Below are 22,729 nucleotides of genomic sequence, written 5' to 3'. Positions count from 1 at the left end.
AGTTCAACTCAATTTTGGACTGCCCTAACATACCTACTATACGAGATCTAGTCCTCTCAAGCAGAGTGTACACTACTTGGGCTAAACTGCATGGTGATTTCATAACAGTTTTAATTAAGCCACCTTACCTGCTTTAAAAAAATCAAGATCTCTTTAAGAGTAAGAAATATTACTTTATTTTACAATGGCTTCTTCCTGAAATCAATCAGATTAGCATGGAATTTTTAGGACTAAAGGGGTCTAGAAAAATAACTGCACTTCTCCCAGCCATGTTTCATTTCCTTCATTAGCAGTCTAGCACTCCACTATAAATAAACTCTTCCGTTCTTCAAATATTTATAGCACTTCTTACAATTGGTAAAAACTCAGAAATCCTGTGACCTCTCCCCCCTCAAAATAAAAATACAGCTGGACAGAAATACAGGAATAAGTTCTTTAACAACCTCTCCTCCATAAAGAAAAACATTCCAAAAGCAAGTCTTAAATGATGCTGGATACGATAAGTGGGGGTTTTTAGCCTGAAGAAGCAATTAGTGTTAAAATTAATGAACTAGAAAAGCAAAGTAAATTTGCACATGAAGTTGAAACATAAAATTAGGTAACTTGTAAGTATTTGGAATTAAACTGCAGGACCAAGAAATTGCTAAATGATCCGAAGTGAACAAAGATGCAGAGGAAAACACCATTAAAATTATCAGCTAAAAACAGTATTTATTGAAGGAACCTTTGGTGTGTAAGGGAAATTAAAGTAGTAAGACCAAAGGAATTTACTTCATTTAGCAAAAAGTGAATTACATTAAAACTACATCAAGCAAAGGGAGAATTACATTAAAGTACTAATGCATAAGAATATTTTCTCTGCACCATTAAACATATTCAATAAGGTAGTACAATGTGATCAAACAGATATGCTCACTGGGCCAAATCCATGATTCCTGAAGTCAGATTAAACTTGATTTTTACAAGCAATCTACTTACCCACTTGGCCATTTATTTATTCAGGGCTCCTCACTGAGATATCGGAGTACCTACAAAGAGCTGAGTGTACGCAATCCTTCCTACCATGTGTGTAGCACCCACCCAGCAAATACCTTAAGTAGACTTGGAAGGATTCAATTCTTATTGGTAAATGGCAGGAAGCATTGATTTCACACACACAAACCTATGAAAAAGGTATTTCCATCAAAAATAATCAACTTTTAAAAATAAGCAAGGTAAGAAAAATGCTGCCGGAGAGTTTATTAGAGTTTGTTTTAAGGATATTTACTTTGTATTTTTTGATGTTCAAAATTTGTGTTTTAACAATTGTAAAGCTTTGAGTGTTTGAACTACAGTGTCTATTGTCATTAAATAATTATTGTGTGACACTCCACCCTACCCCATAATTTCTGCAACTGTGAACATTTTAAAATCTATAAAAAAGAAAAAGCTTCAAAATAAACATTACTATGGTCCATCAAAATTATCAAAAAGAAAAATCAAATTCTGCCAAGCCTAACGATAACACATGGGCTGTAGTCATGTCCACTGCATGCACTGACTCAAGCATACACTGTGAGAGTGTGTGTGTTTTTGTGTGTGCACGAAGTTTGCAGCTACCCAATGGAACCCCATAATTGCAGACCCCCACCCCATTCCACATTGTCTTGAAGGAAACTGCTCCACAATTTACAGGACTGGACTGAGTCCTCCTGGGAGGCTTGTCTGCAGAATATTCCTCCCAGCACAGTGGAACCAAGACAATCAGGATCCAGACCTTAGTTGGAAGAAGGATCCCCAAAACAATGCCGGTTTGTGCAATTAGATTTCTAGTTAACTAGTATATTTCTACTGGGCTAAAACATATAATTTTGTGTTAATAATCAGTCCTTCAAAGGGCCTTATGGTATTTCCTTAGACAATCATTGAGAGATATTTTAGCAACATACCATTTGTTTTTTAAACAGAAATAAAAAGAAAAACAGCAGCACAGACCTGTAATACCCATCTTCATATTATTTTGGTTTATTAAGGAGAAGAAAGTATCAAAGAAAAACAAGGAAGGTTTTCTTCCTTTCTAGATGAACTTCTGACCAATAGTGCTTTTTATTGGCTTACGGAAAAATAACTTTTACCAGATCTACTAAAACCAAGAATCAATACATGTTAATACTTCTGCAGGATCTTTTTATGAGCGATACTGATCACATACTATCTTTGCTAACTAACTAGACACTTAAATGTATACAGATAGTACATCAGTTTAACGTTCACAGTACAGTAACAGCATAAGTACTAGATAAACTGGTGAGAATTACTGATTACTTTTAGAATTCACGTTAGCTAAGAAAATATTCTGCTGACCTCCTCTGCCCTTGACTACAGACAAATTAAAACTAATCAGGAAAATCCCGAACATGCAAACTTGAAATTAGACAATGCAGAGGACCATTTTGCTTCAGGATTTACAAAGTCCTACAAAAAGTATTCAATAAACACAAATGTAAAAGATGTCAACTGCACTGAAGCTTGACTGAGAACCACCTCCAGCAGGCAACACCCTGCTTTAAGTGACCACATCAAAGTATCCCGAAGGTTTCCAGTACAACTGAATTTGACCTTTACTTAAAGACCACTTCTACTTGACATCCAGTTTTGGCTGCTCCCTTGAGAGGGTTTCCGTTCTCTGCAGTTTGATTCGTTTGCACCTTTTTATCACTTATCACCCTATAGACAGACATAGCTTATAACTATATAGCTTATGCTTCTGGATAGTCTTCGAGTTTCAAAAGGAAGACTTAGGGTTCAAATACAGGTTGTTTTAAAACAAACACTCCTAATGCCAATATACATTTATTTAACTGAAAAGAAATGGTTTAAAAGGAGATGGAGAGAGCGAGGAACTGGATGGTCACAGGACTAAGTTTGGATATGCTGCCTTTCATATATTAGAATTCAGTCCAAGTTAGAAGTGACCTGCCTGATGGTCATTCAGTGGCCCATGTGAAATTACAGTTGGTGGCCTCAGTCCAGTTATTCGTGAACAAGCGTCCATATCACACAAATCATCACAACGGATACTCATGTCAGAATTCTCAGCAATGAGCACAAACAGCTAAAACAATCCTTCAAGTTGCTGACCACCCATCAACTCCCATTGATGTCAGTGGTATATTAATTATGGTGTGACCAATCAGCAAATGGTGGCAATGCACTCCCGTTGAGGCCAAGAGAAGCTGAGGATGCTCAGCACCATGTAGGAGGCATTCTGTGACTTGCAAGATTGAGCCCTGAATCAGCATTCGTGACCAATAGCCTTGTAGCCCCTAGAGGTGGCCCTCAAAACCAGGATGGAGGCAGATTGTCAGGTCCGTGATGGGGAAGCTTGAACTGCCACCAAAGCTATTCCGTGGAGAGAGGATTTTATTTTCTAGTACATTCAGCCCAGCACCACTAATCCCTTAAACAAAAGCTGGAAGCAATAGAAACCCATTCAGGATACTGTTTTCTGACCGTTCAAATATCTGGCAACATGTAAGGAAACCAAATACAGAATGATATATGCTGTGTATGCCCGTCACTTAAAAAATGCACATAGGCCAAAATGATCAAACTTAGTTGCTTAGATTTAGGCTCCTAAATTCATATTTAGTCACCTAAATAAAAGCAGCCTGGTTTCAAAGCTGCTGAGCACTTACGGCACCCATGAACTTCCCGGGGAGTTGTGTGTTCTTGGCACTTTTGAAAGAAGACTGCATTTACCTACAGACTGAGGTGCCTTCATCTGAAAACTTTGGCCACAAAAAATATATTTGTAACCAAAGAAATGTCTAAATAGTATTTTAAAAGACATTTTTAAAAAGTAGTGAATAAAACCACACAAAATGTTTGCTTTATTTCTAAACATCCAGGATTGAGCATGCCAAGGTTTGGTTTTCTGAGAAAGCTCTGCAGCCATTTCCTTCCCCACCCTTGCAAGAACCAGGAAGACAATCTAGGAAAAAAGTGTCTTTCTCGGGCTTCCATTTGCAGGCAGGCAGAGCAGTTCGTGAAAGCCTTATTAAAGAGAACTCTTACAGTTGTCTTTCTTATCAGAGATTCTGGTTTTTTGTGTTTACACCAAAAAATTTAACAAACTTTTATTTTGCTACATAAAATGAGTTTTGAATATGCAAAGTCTAAGGTTACATCATCAGTGTCATTTTGAGCAGCAAGAATGCAAATGAACCTTGCTAATCTGGACACACTCAGATCATCCATCTTTCACCCTCTTCTCAGCAAAGAGTTAGCAGTGGCCTACAATGAAGACTCATATTACAAGAATGTCATTTACTGTGGCAAAATACACTACAGGACATATAAATAAATAGTAGTAAATTCAACTTGTTAAATAAGCAAACAAAGCTCTTTTGTGAGGCAGCAATCTGGACTTTTCCTCTTTGCTCACTTTAGTCACTCACAAAATTCATTCCATCACAGCGTCTCATGCACAGTTATTAGTGTGGTTCAGAAGCTCCACCATATTGACTAACTTCTTAAAAAATGCCACAAAATCATTTCAGCAAGTGTAAAACAAACTTGAAAATGGGAATTTAAATATGGATGTTCCCTAAAACATGCAACACGGAATTATGCCCTCATGTGCATTTGCTATATTCACCAGCTTTGACTATGAAACTCTGTTTTTAAAGGAAATATCTCTTTTCCAAACTTGTCAATTATCCTTGCCACCACATTCCTTTATCAATGCAGCCTAGAGCTGCTTAATCTAAGCCACTTTAAGATGCACCTGTGAATCAGACTGTGTTAATCTCACTAACAGATGGCAGGGGCCAGTCAACTAAGAACTTATGTAATTTAAATAGCATCTAACATTTCACATTGTCAGAACAGAGGCAGTTATATACAGCAGTATCTCTAGTACAGTTGAACAACACTGGTACTTAAATCATTTGAACGTATGTTTCAGCTACGTATTATATGCCAAACAAGAGCTAATTACAAAGCAGCCTGAAGAATGAATGTACTACTTGACTGCTACATACTGTAACACTGTGACCTCTCTAATGCATGATGTCTAAGTAAGCTAATGTGAAATGTAGTAGTCTATGTTCCTTAAGTCAGTGATACTACAAAAGTGTGCACAATGGCACACCACTAGTAATCCACAGGGGTTTAATAATAATTTCATTGAGCCACCTAAGAAATCAATATGAATACACTTTTCTTCCTAGTGATTGATCCATTCAGGCCATATTAATAACTCTATAAATAACCAAAAGGGAAGGAATTTTAATGTCCACATAGGTTTCAGATTCTTTTAATCCACTTTCACATTAACTGAGTATCATAAATGTTCATGTTTAGTTGGACTACTAATTAGAGAAAGTGCTTTCCATGGGATCAAATCCTGCAGCTTTCACTCCAGGAATAAATCCCATTGTCTCTAAATCCATTAATTGTCTCCAGTAGAATTTCTGCCTGCGTAAAGGCTGCAGATTTGGTCCAATAAGGTTCAGTTAAAAATAGTTCCAAACCACCTTTTAATTAACTCATTCTCAAACAGATTATTTTTCTTTAGTTAAACTTCAAATCAGACACAAAAGCAGAAAGTGAAAGGGGATGATCGTTTATAAATTGGACTCCATAACACAACAATGGTTAACTTTAATTTAAGAAGAAGGAAAACTACTAAAAAGTTAAAGATAAACTAAGATAGAAAGAACAGACCAGTAAAACAAACTGGGTATGCAACAATGTTAGTTTATTTTCATGTTCCAGAGTCATGAAATAAATTACACAGAGAAAACAGTTGGGAAAAGTTATTGCTATTTGATATCACATGCATTTAAGAGCCAAGAAGCCAAGGAGTTGACAGTGCGAAAGGTTAGAAAGCAACTACTTTCCACATGGATCCCGCCAGTCACCTCTAGCAGTCGGCTGTTACTTACTCATATGGTTGTTGTCATTCACAAAATCCTCTGAGCCGTCATTGTCATCTTCATCATCTCCAGATGAAAGAGCATCTGCATATTAAAGATGATCATATCTTTTATACAATGCATTTTGTAGCACATGCAATTTCCTACACTTTAGAACACCTAAACAAGGTACATCTGGATTAGATTTCTTTAAATGTGCCAAAGTTAAATGAGTAGCAAACCCAATCATAAAATGTGTACGAGTCTTACAAAACCTACTAAAACTGGGTAATAATCCTGAAATTGCTATAGAGATTTCAAAGCAATGTTGCTAACTACGGAAAATCTATTTCTTTCCAGTTATGATTCTTTTCTTCTTAAGAGCTCTAATTGTCTCAGGAATGATTTGTCACTAGCAGACTGTAGCATGCAGGTAATACAGCAACATGCAGAACTGTGTGGTTGGTTCTAGGATATGCTTATATTTCTCATATGAAAATCATATCATTTAAATACATTACACAGCCTGTTTTATCATTGTGGTCACTTGTATAATCCAGTAATTTACACATAAAGCAAAGGGTCACATCTTCAGCTGGTGTAAATCAGCATAGGTCCATTGAAGTAAATGAAGTGTTATGCCAATTTACACCTGTTCAGGATCTGGCTCAAGGGGAAAATATTAGAAACTTCACGATATGAAAGGCTATTCTGTGTATCCTACTTTACGTCTCACTGGACTTCTTCAAATTAGAACAGAATGTAGTTTTATATCACACTTCTAACACTGAAAATTGCTACTACGTGCAAGATCTGTGTTCAGCTCACTCACCTGTAATATTTACAATGAAGTATAGAGTATCACTTTCTGTAGTCCTAACAGCAGTGCAAGCATAGAGGCCCGAATCTCTGGGTGCAGCATCTTTAATTTGCAAGTATTCCCCACTAATCACTGTTCTATTATTGGGCCCCAACTGGACCCCATCTTTAGTCCAAATGATGGCATCTTTCAACTGACAACGCAACTTAAGTGGATCTCCTGGAAGTGCTGAGTACACATCTGGTTGAGAGATTTGGTATTTGGTTGGTGGCTCTGCAAAGTGGAAGGAAGGAGGAAAAATAAAAAGGGAAAGGAGAGAATTGCCAACAAAAGTTAGTAAAGGCCCCTTTCATCCACAGAAATTAAGTTATGTTAAGAAAATGTTTCATGATCAAATTCTCCCAGCCTTTATAAAATTGAAAGGCATGCAGTTATGGAGCACATTTTACTTGTAAAAAGTAAACCACAAAGAAAGTCCCTGCCAAAGCAGCAGTGGTCCTTCCTTTCTTCATTGGGATAGTTTTGCATATGATTATGAAGAGGCACATCACACATAACTGCTTATTATTGTATATTAACCCTGTAACATTCTTATTGTATGTTAACCAAAAGCTGCCTACAAAATATTCTAATTCTGGTCAGGGGAATGTCACTGAGTCTGAGATTCTGAGGATCTCAAAGCAATTTTGGGGAGGGGGGATGACTCACAAAACTCATTCAAAATTTAGAACATTTATTTCATCCCTGTACTTAAATGAATGGATATTTTTCACCAAGAGAAATTCATTTTAGAAATAGAAAACAAAACATTTTTCTCCCTGAGAGGTTAAGGGGATACAAGAACAAATCTAAGCTGGCATAAATCCATTGCTTATACACAGTATATACGACTAATTTATCCCCTCTCTCTGGCACCTCTCTGCTCCTTTTTCAAACTTTCTATATTTGTTTTCCATACTGCCCACTCTCTGCTCCAACTTACAGTCTTTTTTTCCATTGAATTGGTTCTCTCCCTTTCTTATTTCACACTCTCTCCTGAGTAGAATGTAAACACCTACTGACATGTGAGTGAAACTTTCAAACTCAAGATGAGACAGTTCACCCTTCTGTTCCCTTACTGTATCAGGATATTCACAAGAACTTCAGCAGCTGTTTTCTCAAACAAATTTGGTATTCAAATTAAGTTTTTCTATATTTATATGACCGAAATCATCCTCTCCCAAAATAAAACCCAAAAGAACACTGGAAATTCACTTCACAGTTACCTCAAGTGGGACAGATTCCTGTCCTTGTGAGACATGGAGCATGAAAGTTAGAAACCCCACAAAGCCCTAGGCTTCATTGTATGAAGGAATTTGGTCCCTCTGTACTCATGGGTTCCTCTCAGAAGCAGTTATGTAGCCACAGTCTACTCTCCTCCACACTTGTACTCCTCCTCCCTTTCTCCAGAGTGGAACAGGGAGCAAAGAAGGGGAGAATCATGGGTACTGAGGAGGGTGTGTCATGTGGAGCAGCTGCTCTCCAGCTCCTAAGAACCCCAACAAATATCCTTCAACATGGAGACACCAACTATGCCTATGTGTATATGTATAAATAAAATATACATATTGTGTTGTTGGGAGCCAAGCATCATCTTAAAATAGGCGATGTCAACTCTTACTTCTGGGAACAACATTCTCTAGCCAAAGTCTTCAAAGAGCTATAATACAACTTGACACTTTTTACAAACTCATTTTACCTCATCCACCTTAGTCTTGCTGGCATGTTAAGAATTCCATTGATCCATTATACAAGTTAAACATAGTGCACCAAATAGTGCTATTTCAAAAGTGATCTCCAGATGGAGGACAAGTGGTTTCTACATATATTTCATATCAGTAAAGAGTAAACCCAAGAAAACTCATATCCTGCTGCCAAAGATTTTTTTTAAGTTACCTGAAATTGCAAAACAAACAAGATGACAAATTTACTTTGCAGTACAAGAGTTGACAGACTTCTCTGTAGCTTCTGTAGTGGGCTCTATCTTCAGAGTAAATTTGTTTTACAGAATTACTCTATGCCAACAATTTACAGATGTCTTTAAAAATGACTTTGTTTAAATTTTTAAAATGCCAATATAGGTGTTGATAACTTTATTCAGCCCTCCCATTCACTGTTATAAGGGGCTTTATACTGAACAGTTCAAGAAAGCAAACAGACAGGGCCCTCTGGATCCCATTGCAATGTCTCCACATACAGATTACTCCAACTGTGATTACATGCCGTGAAAGATAAACCATATTCAAACTCCATCCCTAAATGAATTCTTTTTAAATGGCTATCCTACTTAATCTTTCAGCACAAGTCAAAAGTCATATTTAACCACAGCTCTAAAAGAAAAATTACTAGTAAGCCAACAAAGAATGGACAACTCATATACTGATCTGTACAAATTAGTAATCCTTGACCTAGTACATTATTCTCTATTAATATCATCTGCAGGAAGGTATAGCACCAAGAGTTGTCAGGAAATAACCAATGTTTGGAAGGAGTGAGCTATTTCAGTTAAGGCTTTGTGTTTCTAGCAGCACTTAAGACCACCACTTTTTATAATGAAGTGAGCTGTAGTTCACGAAAGCTTATGCTCAAATAAATTTGTTAGTCTCTAAGGTGCCACAAGTACTCCTTTTCTTTTTGCGAATACAGACTAACATGGCTGCTACTCTGGAACCACTTTTTATAATGTTTGCCAATAAAACTTTTCCAGTCTGGGTGTTGAATTGGTGCCCAAACGCGAACAGGTGGGACACTGAAGCACTATCCTGTCCAATAGTTTCATAGTCAAAGGTCAACAGGTTTCAACTGATCCCGCCAACTACAGTACTCTACAAAATTACCCTCCTCTCCAAGTACTCTGCGCCCAGTTAATAAATATTTTTACACTCAGATGAGATTTACAGCAAGGAATACAGGGCCAATTTCTGCACACACACACACTGTGTAACCCAGTTAATGCTGGACCTTAGGCCCACACTGGGGCTGTTTCTGCAACCCAACCTCAGATGGATGTCCAAGGATCTCTGGCTTCTCTTGTGCCTGCATCCTGGGGTTTGCCTCAGATGCAACCTTTGTGGTTCCCCCAAGCACAAGGGCTGCTCAGTACTACCAGACATTTGGCACCCCAAAAGGGGTGAGGAAAAGGCAAGGCTATGACTCCTCACCATCAAGGAGATTTTTACAATTGCAGAGGGTGGCACCTCCCTTCAACAAAGCTCCACAGGTTGGGAGTCCAATTTGGCCCCTAAGGCTGAGTTTGTAAGTTGACAATTTACTCAATCGGGGGTGGAAGACAATGCAGCCAAACACTCTTTGTATCTTTTAGTACTCGGGTTCTTATATCGCCCCATCACCGTGGTATCTGAGCGCCTCCAGTGGTGCATTAAGCAATGTAACTATCATCTGTCCTTCCACCCTCAAAAAAAAATTTTTTTTAAAGGATTTCAAACTTCAGTTCCATTCTTAATTCTTAAAAAAAAGACTCCCTTTCTTTTACATTCATGTCAATCATCTGCTGACAGTGACATCATTATTTTAATGTCAGATGGGAAAAGAAGTGCCCGTGCGTGAACACATCAATGACAACATAGGAGGAGAAAAAGCAAGGGGGAGTCCCTTGCAAAACTGGGCACCTCTGGGATAAATGTTTGACAAACAGGCTTGGGTGTCTTCCCACCTCCCCCATGTCTCTCAGCATGGTTTATGCCAGCTGACCATCCTGAACAAATGGTGTAAATGCTGTTTGTTTAAGAGCCAAGTGGCCAGAAGAGAGGACTGTGGAAATTCCTATAGCTCATTTTCATATTACTATGAATTCAATTATATTCCAAACAGCGTTTCCATTTAGGGCATGACCAATCTAAACAAGAGGTTTATATATGTATTTTATTATGTTTTCTAAATTTATTAAAATATTAACAAAAAGCTAAGAATGTGGATATCGTAGTTACAAACAAACTAACTATCAGCTAACATATCCCACCCCCAAAAATAAATAAATAAATAAGACCCAGCAAAGATTCCCAAAAAGCTCTCCACCTTCACAAAAGCCATATCCCCCTCCCCCCAGTCAAGTCTCTTCCACTTCAAAAGCCTTAGTAAATACCCAAACACCCTCTGCAGCACAAAGACCCAGGCTGTATTGACTCAGAGAGGCTGGTTGCAAAGTTGACAGCCCCTCACAGAGAAGACTCTGCTGCCAGCTCCCTCTCTTTTAAACTGAGGGGGACTGTATCAGTATGGGATGGGAAGAGTAGCTATCCTAAGGCTAATCTAACAGAGAAAGGTATAACATGAGCCAACTTGGCTGGAAGTTGAAGCTAGGCGAGTTCAGACTGGAAATAACGTGCACATTTTTAACAAAAGTAAGTAACCATTGGAAGAACTTACCAAGGGTCATGGTGGATTCGCCATGGTGGATTTTAAAATCAAGATTGGATGTTTTTCTAAAAGATATGGTCTCGGAATTGTCTCGGCCAGTGGTTCTCAAAGCCAGTCTGCCGCTTGTTCAGGGAAAGCCCCTGGCGCGCCGGACTGGTTTGTTTACCTGCCGCGTCCCCAGGTTCGGCAGATTGCGGCTCCCACTGGCCGCGGTTCACTGCTCCAGGCCCATGGGGGCTGCGGGAAGGCGCACCGGGGCTTTCCCTGAACAAGCGGCGAAGCAGCGGATCGGCTTTGAGAACCAATGGTCTAGGCTCTATGGAGGTCGGTCTAGATGACCACAGTGATCCCTTCTGGCCCTGGAATCTATGTCTCTCATAAGGCATTGAAAGTCTCAAACCACTTGGGCTTTGTAGGTCAAAAACAAAAGCTTTAGTACTATCCAGAAACCAACAGGCAGCAGGTAAAGACCAAGGAGCACAGTTCACAGAGGGTGGGCACCCCCAATTTAGTAGTGTGGAGATCATTCTTGCCCCATCTTCCACTTCCCTCCCCCAACCTACCAGAATCCCTTCAGTCTTGTCTGGATTGAGCTTCAGCCAACTAGCTCTCATCCATGTCCCAATCTTTTTTCAAAAACCCTAGGCCAGGCATAGCTATGACTTCTCCAGCTGTTCTGTTGCCATACGTTATCTCCCAAATACACTGCAGTCCATTATAAATATCTTCTCACAACACACACACACAAATCTTCTGCGGTCAAGAATAGCCCTACAAGAGCAGAGACTAATTTTTTCCTCTAAAAAGAAATTAAAAAATGTCAGTACAATCAGAAGCAAAAGTCTTTATAAAATAAATGGCATTAAAGAATGGGAACTGAACTTCATTCTGATAGTTACAGACAGAAGAAAAGTGTGACAAATTCTAGTTCTGTTTCAAAGAAGCTACTGAACAAAATTACTTGAACTACTGTATTTCCAATCACAGCCTCATTTACAAAATATGTTAAGAGACAGATTCCCAAATAAACTGAGGGATTTTTTTTCTGGCATCCTTTAACCCTTGGATCTTTATTCTATAAAGAAGTAGGCTTCTCAACTAGTCACCTGAGGTGTGCAGGGCTGTACCACCAATGAGATAAGATGAAAAAAAGGTGTAGCTCTGAGATGAAAACCATACATCAGAAAGCCATTTCAAAAGGTCAAGTTACTCTGCTCTGGCAGAGGAAACTTGCAAAACAAGTTAAGTTATGATGTCATGTTCTGTATACCTCATACTCCAATGAGTGTATACTTTACAGCAATCAGTAATTACAGTATGAGCCTACAGGACCATAATAACTTCTCTCACATGCTACACACACTAGGACAGGGAGAAAAAAAAAATGAATCTCCTCCAATAGAAATATTTCCCAACATCATCATGGGAAGGGGAAAATATTACCCGGCGCTGACTTGTTTTCCTAAGCACTGAGGACTTTAAAAAATAATAATAATGATGATGATGGGAAAATAGCAATGGGTTCCAACATTTGAAGATCCTATTAGCAAAGAGGAAAGCCTCAGAAACACACCTAAAATGAATCCCTGTGTGAGGACTTCGATTTCAAGTAATACTGGTTGGAAACTGGTTGGTTATCAATATGAGAGAAGTAATGCTGCATACTCCTGCAGAGAACTCCTTTCAGCTCTATTTAGTCTTGGCCGTGAATACCAGGATGTAGATCGTGCATGGCAGAAGAGAGCATTTAGAATAAATAACTGCAATTTCTTTAAAAGACCTGATTACCACGGAGTCTTATACACCATACGTGAAAGTCACATTTCCCCTGACATGGCTAAGTATGGGACAGAATACAACAGAAATGACACCATTCTACTGCTTGGGACAACATGAAGTGTATTGCAAAGGAACTCCAGAGCACTCTGCAGGTGATGGCATTACGGTCCAGGGTGGCCCATTGCACAGGATGCCCCAGCAGGCTCTTGGGGAGGCAACGAAGAAATGAAGTGTGGCCAGCAGATCCTCAAACTACACAGATTGTCTAGCTACAAACCCTACTGGTGGGGGAGGGAAGGCATAGTGGAACACAGAAACTATTTCAGGCACTGTACTGGTGGTGGCAAAGTGGCTGCTTCAGTGTCACATGTCCTGCCTCCAGGTTGGAGAGCGATGGTTGCATCTCACAGAACCTCTGCGTTGGTCTCCTGTGAGAAAGCTTATTTGTTCGAGCTTTGCACAGGAAGTGAGAATTTCACCCAGCATTCACAGTCCACCTTACTGCGGTAGAAAGAACCTTACTACAGAAGTGACCCTGGAGTTATGGCTGCAAGAGTACACAATACACATGGGAAGTGCCAAGTCTGACATGCTGCTGGGTTTAGCTATGCACCACATGCTCTTGGGAGTCACCCCAGTTACATTATTAAGTATCCTTTAATTATACTGCAGTTATGGTGACCAAACCACATGTCATCGGCAGGACTTGAACCCACGACCTTCAGCTCCAAAGTACAGACCCCTATCATTGGAGCTAAAGTAATACCTCCATTGGTTGGACACAGTAGTAGATTGTTATCCTCTATGCAAACTAGATGCTATTGGGGAATGTGATGTGTACTTCACACAGTTATTCAATCTCATAAAAACTAAAGCAAATATTGAAGCTAATTACAGTGGGATCTTTTGTGTAACATGTAAAACGATAAAAAGGGACATCAACCTTTTCTAGAACCTTGAATGCAGCATTTTGTGAAACAACCTTTACTACTGCTAAAAGGCACACTTTGAGGGATGGGCAGAGAGACAAATATCATGTGTCTCCTCATTGTTTTTCCTTCCAACAACAGCACATCATCAGATCTTTTCTGCTCCTGCACAGAGCACTTACTTCATGACACAGCAGTAGAGGGGTTGAGCTGGTTTCATTTTGCTACCTGGCGCTATCTGCTTGACTGGGAAACACTATGTATAGGAGACATGATCCTGGGAAAAGGGATGGGTCTATTTGATTCAGGATCCAGAATAAACAAAAAAGCATCTTAAACCAACCACCAGACTCATCCCAAACTATAGCTTTTTATCCAGTCCCCTATTTCCATTTATAAGAGTGATGAAGGGGAAGTGCTTTCCACTCCCCATCACATAAAAATGGAACTAAGCCTCTGTCTTCAAGGCTCACACCATCCTCTGGTGGTGTTATCACTGTAAACATACCATGGGAACATAGTACAATTTTAACATTAGAAGTTGCATAACTTCTGGACAGAGAGGGGACATACTCAGGTTCTCTGTGAGCAAAGCAACGGTTGATTCTTAAGTAGAAACTAGACCACACACACGACCATATCAATACTCTTGACTAAAACAGCTCAGGAAAAACAGGTTGCTTGTTTGTTAGTGTGTTTTTGTCAGAAAAAGAGAGAAAGACCCAGAGTCCATTTCTCGGTGATTAGGGCACTCACATGGGAAATGGGAAAGTTCAAGTCCCTGCTTCCAATCGGGAAGAGCCCTAACCACCACAGACAATTGAGAGGTGGGTCTCCCTCGGTCTCACCAGCTGGAGCTTTTCCACTTTACAGAAATAATTCAATATTCCTTGGGACAGAGATACTAACTTTATAGCCCAAGAGTTGGGGGGGCTCACCTGGGATGTGGGAATTGCAGGGGCTTAAACCTTGGAATCTCTAATTTTTTGCAGGACAGGAAAATAATTTCCCACCCAGCTCTCCTTTTGACCTCATCTGGACGTCTATTCTGCGAATTCACTATTCTCCTTGTAAAATAAAACCTCCTTTGATGGCTAGGATGGGACTTTTAGACATCAGTGGAATTGGATGCCTATAATTCCCTTAAGCATTCTTGAAACTCCTATTGTTAATACATTACTCTTAACTTAAAACCATGGCGTATCATCTGACTTTGGTCTGTCCCAACTACTATCAAGATTCAAAATCTAGTTGGTTCCATTTAAATGCTAATGCTATTTGCCCTGCACAGCCCCAAGATCAGGAGCTGAGGCATGGACCAAATTCTGACCTTTGTGTAATCTGTCAGCTCCAAGGGAGTTTCTCCAGATACAAGCTTTAAGTCAGAGATTCTCAAACTGTGGTCTGTGCACCACCAGTGGTCCGTGAGCTCCATTCAGGTGGTCTGTGGATAGTTCCCTCTAAGGTGCGCTCCTGGGCGGCCGCACATGAGAGAGTGAAGGGCCACCCACCTAATTAGTGGAGCCGTGCAGGCGTGGCTTCACTAATTAGGTGCCTGGACCCTGGAGAAGATGCACATGTAAGGTGAGGTGGTGGCCTTGTGGGGAATAGAGGGTAGGTGGGAGGAGGAAGTGGGGTGAGAAGAGGGGGTGAGGGGAATCTGGGCTGCGGCGGCCAGAGAAAGAGGCAACTTTCCCCAGCTCCAAGGCTGCAACTGCCAGGGAGAGACAACCCTCCTTCCCTGCCCCAGCTTGGGGGCTGCTGTGGCAGGGGAGAGAGGGCACATCCATCGCATTAGAAAGGTAAGACTACTGATATTAAAATATGAGTTGTGCGCTTTTATTTGTAGAACAAAAAAAGTTAACTATTAATTTTTTTTTATATAGCACTTTTATCCAAAGCGCTTTACAATAGTTAGCTAATGGTACAAAAAACATTTGGAAAGATCATTAAGTGGTCCGCCGAGACCCTCAGCAATTTTCAAGTGGTCCTCAAAAAAAAAAGTTTGAGAACCACTGCTTTAAGTATTTTAAACTGCAGAATCTGTAGACTAGTCTTTTCTACCTCCCACTTTACTCCCAGGTGGGCTGTTTTTTCAGAGCATTCCCTTTCCTGACATGCTACCTAAGGCTGTCAACACAGGCCTTTTAATCAAATATAGTCACTTTGGTTAACCAGCATTAAAGCCTGGTATCATATATCAGTATTCATATTGCTGTAGCAACCAGAGGTCCCAGTCAGGATCAGGGTCCCAATATGCTAGAGCTGTATTAGCACACAGGAAGACACAGTTCCTTTTCCAGAGAACTTACAGTCCACCATTCTGATCCTGCAATGTACTGCATGGATCAGACACCTGCACCTGTGCAAGGCCCCACTGGCTTCAATGGGGCTCTGAGCATAGGGCTGTGTCTTTGCAGCTCTCAAAGCAGGGTCAGGGCCTAATTTAAAACAAGATGCAACCAGTGAGAGTAACAAAGAATAACACCTGGGGAAAGGGAGGACACTGTTACAGGATGAGGCAGTTACACAGGCTAGATATCTTCACAGCTTGATGGTCCCAGAGTCATTTTAAAAGGTATGGGTATTTTTAATACAGTATAAATAAATATCAAAGTGATTCCCTGTCCCAGAACTCTCTCCTTGGCAGTAGGTAATATTAGTGAAAGATGGTCCATTGGGTCAATTTTTTTTTTGAACTGCTAACTTAAGATGCTGTATCTACCACCTAGCAGTGGTGTGCTGTAGATTTATAACAAGGCCTGCATGTTAATCCTGAATGTATTACAGAAGTATCTGCATTTCAGTGGTGAGTGAAGACTTGCAGATGCATTTGAAAAAGCCTAGAGAATTAAGGGAGCTAGGCAGGAGCTATGGGCACAGCAGGAGAATTGCTGAGAATTGATTCTGCCTGCCTGGTTTAAGGGTCCTGAGCTGCAGACAGTGCAGTGGATGGGCCTGGATTCCCTTAACTCCCCTTTAACAGAAAGTTAGATTCAAAGGGGGCCTCCAAGAGCCTTGAAGATAAGGACCAGCCAGCGTTCCCCCCGACTATATATAAGGGGAGGCCCTTGCACAGAGGGATAGAAGTTAAGGTCCTTACCCCAAGGATGTGCTACTATATAGATTCAAACCAGCTGGGCTGAGTGGACACAGTGTAAGACCCAGCGTGATCAGAAGGGATGCTGATGCACTAAGACACTAGAGTACAGTTAAGTATTTTTTTATATTTCCATCTGTTTCCAAACTAAACATTTATTTTAAGCAAATATTAATCTTTGTATAAAAGGAAGGGGATTCAACTATTTCTACTGAAGTTGGAAAGCTAGTGTAGAAAACATTCATTACGAATTATGCCACATTTATTACTGCAGTGCCATAATAGCCCATTGTCTCGTATATATTACAACCTCACATAGTTGCAGTTATGTCAGGATTTTTATTGTAAACTCTGTTTTAATGAGTTTGTATCTTGCCTGTAAAAATTTACTATGGGCTAAAATGTAGTTATAAGTTCTCTACTCAGGAGTAACTATTTTAAAATTAAAAAAATACACACCCATTTAATTGTTTTAGGTTTTTAGTCACAAGTTAAAGAAAAAAAAGAACTCAACCAGTCTGAAATGTTTTTGGCCCAGAAAAAAATAAAAACCAAAAAAAAAAAAAAACCCCAACCCCGCCCCCACAAGATTATAAAAAAGGGACTGGGTTTAAAATGTATCAAATTAGCCTACCATGCGCAATTGTTTCTGATACTTTGAAAAAAATTCAAATATAGCTGATGTGCTGAAGTTTTAACACGTTAGGGTATGATCAGTACAGCAGTATAATATGCACATGCCTGCAGATTTAGGCCTTGTCCATGCTAAAGGTTCATAGATTTAAGTTCAAAATGTATGTTCATGATCATCTAGTGTGACTTCTTGTACAACATAGGCCATAGAACTTCACTCAACAATTCTTGCTTCAAAACTTGCTATTGAACCGGAGCATGTCTAAATCTTGCTGTAAAGAATTCTTCTGATAGAGAATTTACCACATCTCCTGATAAATCTTTTCCTGTGGTTCATTACCATAGTTAAAAATTTGAATCTTAATTTCAGTTCAAATTTTTCTGAGCTCAGCTTCCAGACATTGGATTTTCTTGGCGCCATACAAAAAAGAACCAGGGTTTGTTACTACCACTGTTTAATCCTTTAATGGGGACAAAGCCTTGCTGTCCATGACTTTCACTATAAATGGCTCAAAGTTTTATCAAGTCAAAATTATTTTTGTTCATATATCTACAGTCCCTTGCCTTTTACAAAGCATGCAGACCAAACTGAAGTATTTTGTATTGTCCTATCACCTACTGACCACCTATCTGAATTTGCTGGCAGAGGAGAAAATCTTTGTATCCATGCTGGTGTACTTTTAACTATGCTGCTTTGAGCTCAGAAATGCAGATTAAAACTAAAACTAATTCTGTCTTTTTAAAGGTCCAAAGGTTGCAGTGAAAGAAGATAACCTTTAGTGAAGATGCTAGGCTGTCCCATAATCCCTAGCACAGGGACCTAAAGGAATCCCCCAGTATTATTGCTTAGCTACTTCACAAACAGGACACATCTCTGTGCATCATGTGGCTGGTCTTCTTACTCTGTTTTGGGGAGGAGTAGGAAGAAGGATTCTGATGCTTCATGCCATTCCCCAATGCCTTTAGATTCGGAGCAGGAACCATCTAACCACAACCAACCAAAAAATACAATACTTTAGGAGTGGCAACCTGGCACACATGCAGATGGAGTCTGAGGAACAGCTTACTAGATTCCAGGGTATGAATCAAGACTCAAGGTGCCCGGGGTTCCCAGAGCAATAGAACCCACGGTGATTAGAGAATGTGTGTGAGACTTTCATACACTTTGAGTGTAGGAGCCCAGTGGAAGTGGCCATCAGACCATTTTCTAAACTGCTTTAGTATTGTGTTAACAGAAGTCAGAGCTAATGGCTTATATTTAAAAATTAAACGTGTTCTTTAAATATTGGAGCTCTTTTTTATGACTGTAAGGCCATGTCTACACTAAGAAAGTACTCTGATTTTACAGAAGTCGATTTTTGGGAAGAGATTGTATAAAGTTGAGTGCATGCGTCCACACTAAGCACATTAGTTCGGCAGGGTGCGTCCACAGTACCATGGCAAGCGTCGACATTCAGAGCGGTGCACTGTGGGTAGCTATCCCACAGTTCCTGCAGTCTTGGCCCCATCAGGCATTGGGAGCTCAGCCCATTGGGATTCCCAATGCCTGATGGGGCCAAAAATTTGTCGCGGGTGGTTATGGGTAAATGTTGTCAGTCAACCCTCCATGAAAGCAACGGCAGACAATCATTTCTGGCCCTTTTCCCTGGATTGCCTGAGCGGGCAATAGCACAGCAAGCATGGAGCCCATTCAGCTCACCGCAGCAGTTATGACCATTGTAAACACCTCGCGCATTATCGTGCAGTTTATGTAGAACCAGCACCTGAAAAACCAGGCGAGGAGGTGACGGCAGTGCAGTGATGAGGACATGAACACACTTTTCTCTAAAACCGCATTCCCCCGCAATTTGGAGATCAAGGGGCAAATGGGGCAGGCTCATGCCGTGGAACACAGATTCTGGGCACGGGAAACAAGCACAGAGTGGTGGGATCGCATAGTGTTGCAGGTTTGGGATGATTCCCAGTGGCTCCGAAACTTTCGCATGCATAAGGGCACTTTCATGGAACTTTGTGACTTGCTTTCCCCTGCCGTGAAATGCAAGAATACCAAGATGAGAGCAGCCCTCACAGTTCACAAGCAAATGGCAATAGCCCCGTGGAAGCTTGCAATGCCAGAGAGCTACCGGTCAGTCAGTAATCAATTTGGAGTGGGCAAATCTACTGTGGGGGTTGCTGTGATGCAAGTAGCCAACGCATTGAGCTGCTGCTATCAAAGGTAGAGACTCTGGGAAATGTGTGGGTCATACTAGATGGCTTTGCTGCAGTGGGATTCCCTAACTTGGGGAGGAGGGAGGTCGGTTAAACAGGGGCTGCAGCGGCAGTCTGTGATCCTGCTGCCGTTCATGAACCTCCACCAGATGCCGGACCATGTCTGTTTGATCCCGCAGTAACCCCAGCGTTGCCTCATGCCTCCTCTGATCTTCCTGCCACCACCTCTCCTCACGTTCATCGGCCACTGTCCTGTACTCTGCTGTTGTGTCCCTCCACACATTCTGCTGAGCTCTGTCAGTGCCGGACGACTGCATGAGCTCAGAGAACATTTCATCGCGCGTCCATTTTTTTCACAGCCTTATCTGAGATAGCCGTTGGGATGGAGGAGGGAGGCTTGAAACATTTGCAGCTGCTGGAGGAAAAAAAGGGAGTGATGTATTTTAAAAGATACATTTTACAGAACAATGGCTATACTCTTTCACGGTGAACAACACTATTCACATTACATAGCACATGTGATTTTGGTCGCATTTTGCGTCTTATATTGCATGCCTGCGGCTTTGGTGTTAGAGATAACACACGCAGTGCCGGGCAACAGAATTCGGCTTGCAGGCGGCCATGGTAAGCCATAGTCTTTTGGCTTCGGCAACCTTCATAACAGCAGTGCCCTCCTCTCCCATACCAAGCAAAGACGTTGAGTTGGCCATTTAGTGCTGCAGTTTTCCTGTTAACGTGCAGCAACAGAAACCAAACTAACCGCACCGCCTGCCCCGTATTCAATTCTCCAGGATGATCACTTTACCCCTCACCCCACCGCGTGGCTGGTATCAGGGAAGATTCCTGCTAGCCAAACGCGAACAGCCCAGCGCCAATGCCCCCGCCCCTGCCCCCACCCCACCCCTGACCGCGTGGCTAACTGAGGGGAGGATTTCTTTTCAGCCACAGGCAAACAGTCCAGTAGGAATGGCCACCTCTGAATGTCTCCTTAATTAAATTCCCCTATTTCAACCAAGTTACCATGAATGATATCACTCTCCTAAGGATAAAACCGAGAGATAAAGAACAGATGTCGCTTGAATGCCAGCAAACATCGGGACCATACGCTGCCTGGCTTTGTCATGCAGTGATACCAGATTACTTGCTACTAGCATGGTGTGGTAAAGTGTCCTACCATGGAGGACGGAATAAGGCTGCTCTCCCCAGAAACCTTCTGCAAAGGCTTTTAGAGTACCTCCAGGAAAGCTTCATGGAGATGTCCCTGGAGGATTTCCGCTCCATCCCCAGACACGTTAACAGACTTTTCCAGTAGCTATACTGGCCAAGAATGCATCCAAAGTCCTCAGGGCTACCTAATCATTAAAAAATGCTTGCTTTTATAACATTTATTATATTTTAAAAGGTACACTCACCAGAGGTCCCTTCTCCAGCTTCGTTGGGTTGGGAGGATATTTCAGTCAGGGTGATAAAAAGATCCGGGCTGTTGAGGAGAACGGTGTGCTGTGTGCTCTCCTCAAGCTCGCCCTTCTCCTCCTCCTCATCTTTCCCATCTGCAAAATCCTCAGGCATGGTGGAGAGTATCCCACCATCGGAGTCCACGGACGGGGGGGGTAAGGGGGTAGTGGTGGCGGTCCCCCCTAGAATTGCATGCAGCTCAGTGTAGAAGTGGCATGTCTGGGGCTCTGTCCTGGAGCGTCCGTTTGATTCTTTGGTTTTCTGGTACGCTTGTCTGAGCTCCTTAAGTTTCACGCAGCTCTGTGTTGCGTCCCTGCTGTAGCCTCTGTCCCTCATGGCCTTGGAGATTTTTTGAAATGTTTTGGCATTGTGTCTTTTAGAACATAGTTCTTATAGCACGAATTCCTCTCCCCATACAGCGATCAGATCCAGTACCTCCTGTTTAGTCCATGCTGGAGCTCTTTTTCGATTCTGGGACTGCATGGTCACCTTTGCTGATGAGCTCTGCATGGTCACCTGTGCTGATGAGCCCGCCTGGCCAAACAGGAAATGAGATTCAAAAGTTCCCGGGGCTTTTCCTGTACACCTGGCCAGTGCATCTGAGTTCAGAGTGCTGTCCAGAGCAGTCACAATGGTGCACTGTGGGATAGCTCCCAGAGGCCAATACCTTCGAATTCCGTCCACACTAACCCTAATTCGAAACGGCGATGTCGATTTCAGCGCTAATCCCCTCATTGGGAAGGAGTACAGAAATCAGTTTTAAGAGCCCTTTATGTCGAAAAAATGGCTTTGTTGGGTGGACAGTTGCAGGGTTAATTCGATTTAACGCTGCTAAATCCGACATAAACTCGTAGTGTAGACCAGGCCTGAGTGTTTCAAAAGGTGCCACTTAAACACAACATGGCCACTTCCACACTAGTCTCAGAAATACCAGTTGCCTTTTTGTCTCTTAATTATAGTTTATTCTTGCTGACAAGTGTTTCTTACCCAGTTTGCTGCCGTACCACTGGGCTGAGCAAAATGGATGCAGTTTTTCTCTAGTATGCTATAGTTACACCATGCACGACTCAAGTGAAAATTGAGTTTAAAACAGACATTTCGTTGCCCTTATCAGGCATATAATTTAAAAGGGCAAATTGGAACTTATTTTCTTCCCTCTAAAATTCTATTATTTCCTTAGATAAGAAGGCATCCCAGAATGCATCATTCTGTGACTTGACTCATACCAAAAATGTCATTGCTACCAATAGTATTTGTAGTATCACAAAATTATGCATTCTGGAATACCTCCTGCAGTCCTGAGCATAATAAGAGGATTTTACAAAGGGGAAAAAATAAAAGCTATGTTAAAATATGTTCTTCTGCCGGATGCCCCTCACAACCTGCATAATAGGGGACTTTAACTCATTTTTTTATTTTTGTTTGATCTTCTTTTCATTTCCGATGTCTGTCCCAGCACAGGCAAATCAAGTCTGGGTAGCAATGATGA

At 41.2% G+C, this 22,729-nt stretch overlaps 1 protein-coding gene across 10 annotated transcripts in view; it reads right to left on the bottom strand.

The window, feature by feature from the left end:
* FGFR2 (fibroblast growth factor receptor 2) overlaps nucleotides 1-22,729 on the bottom strand; it is a 123,328-nt gene that overhangs the window by 65,824 nt on the left and 34,775 nt on the right. For 7 of the 10 annotated variants that reach the window (XM_075131047.1, XM_075131048.1, XM_075131045.1 and 4 more), the window contains exons 3-4: nucleotides 6,733-6,993; nucleotides 5,931-6,005 (exon numbers count right to left, since the gene is read on the bottom strand). The exons of the other annotated variants lie outside the window; for them this stretch is intronic. In XM_075131047.1, the coding sequence (XP_074987148.1) occupies nucleotides 5,931-6,005; nucleotides 6,733-6,993 (336 nt within the window). The remainder of the gene's footprint in view (nucleotides 1-5,930; nucleotides 6,006-6,732; nucleotides 6,994-22,729) is intronic. 10 annotated transcript variants of the gene reach the window in all.

This window comes from Caretta caretta, chromosome 7, assembly GCF_965140235.1.
Source record: "Caretta caretta isolate rCarCar2 chromosome 7, rCarCar1.hap1, whole genome shotgun sequence".
Classification (NCBI taxonomy): Eukaryota; Metazoa; Chordata; order Testudines; family Cheloniidae; genus Caretta; species Caretta caretta.
This window is presented reverse-complemented; position numbering and strand designations above follow the sequence as displayed.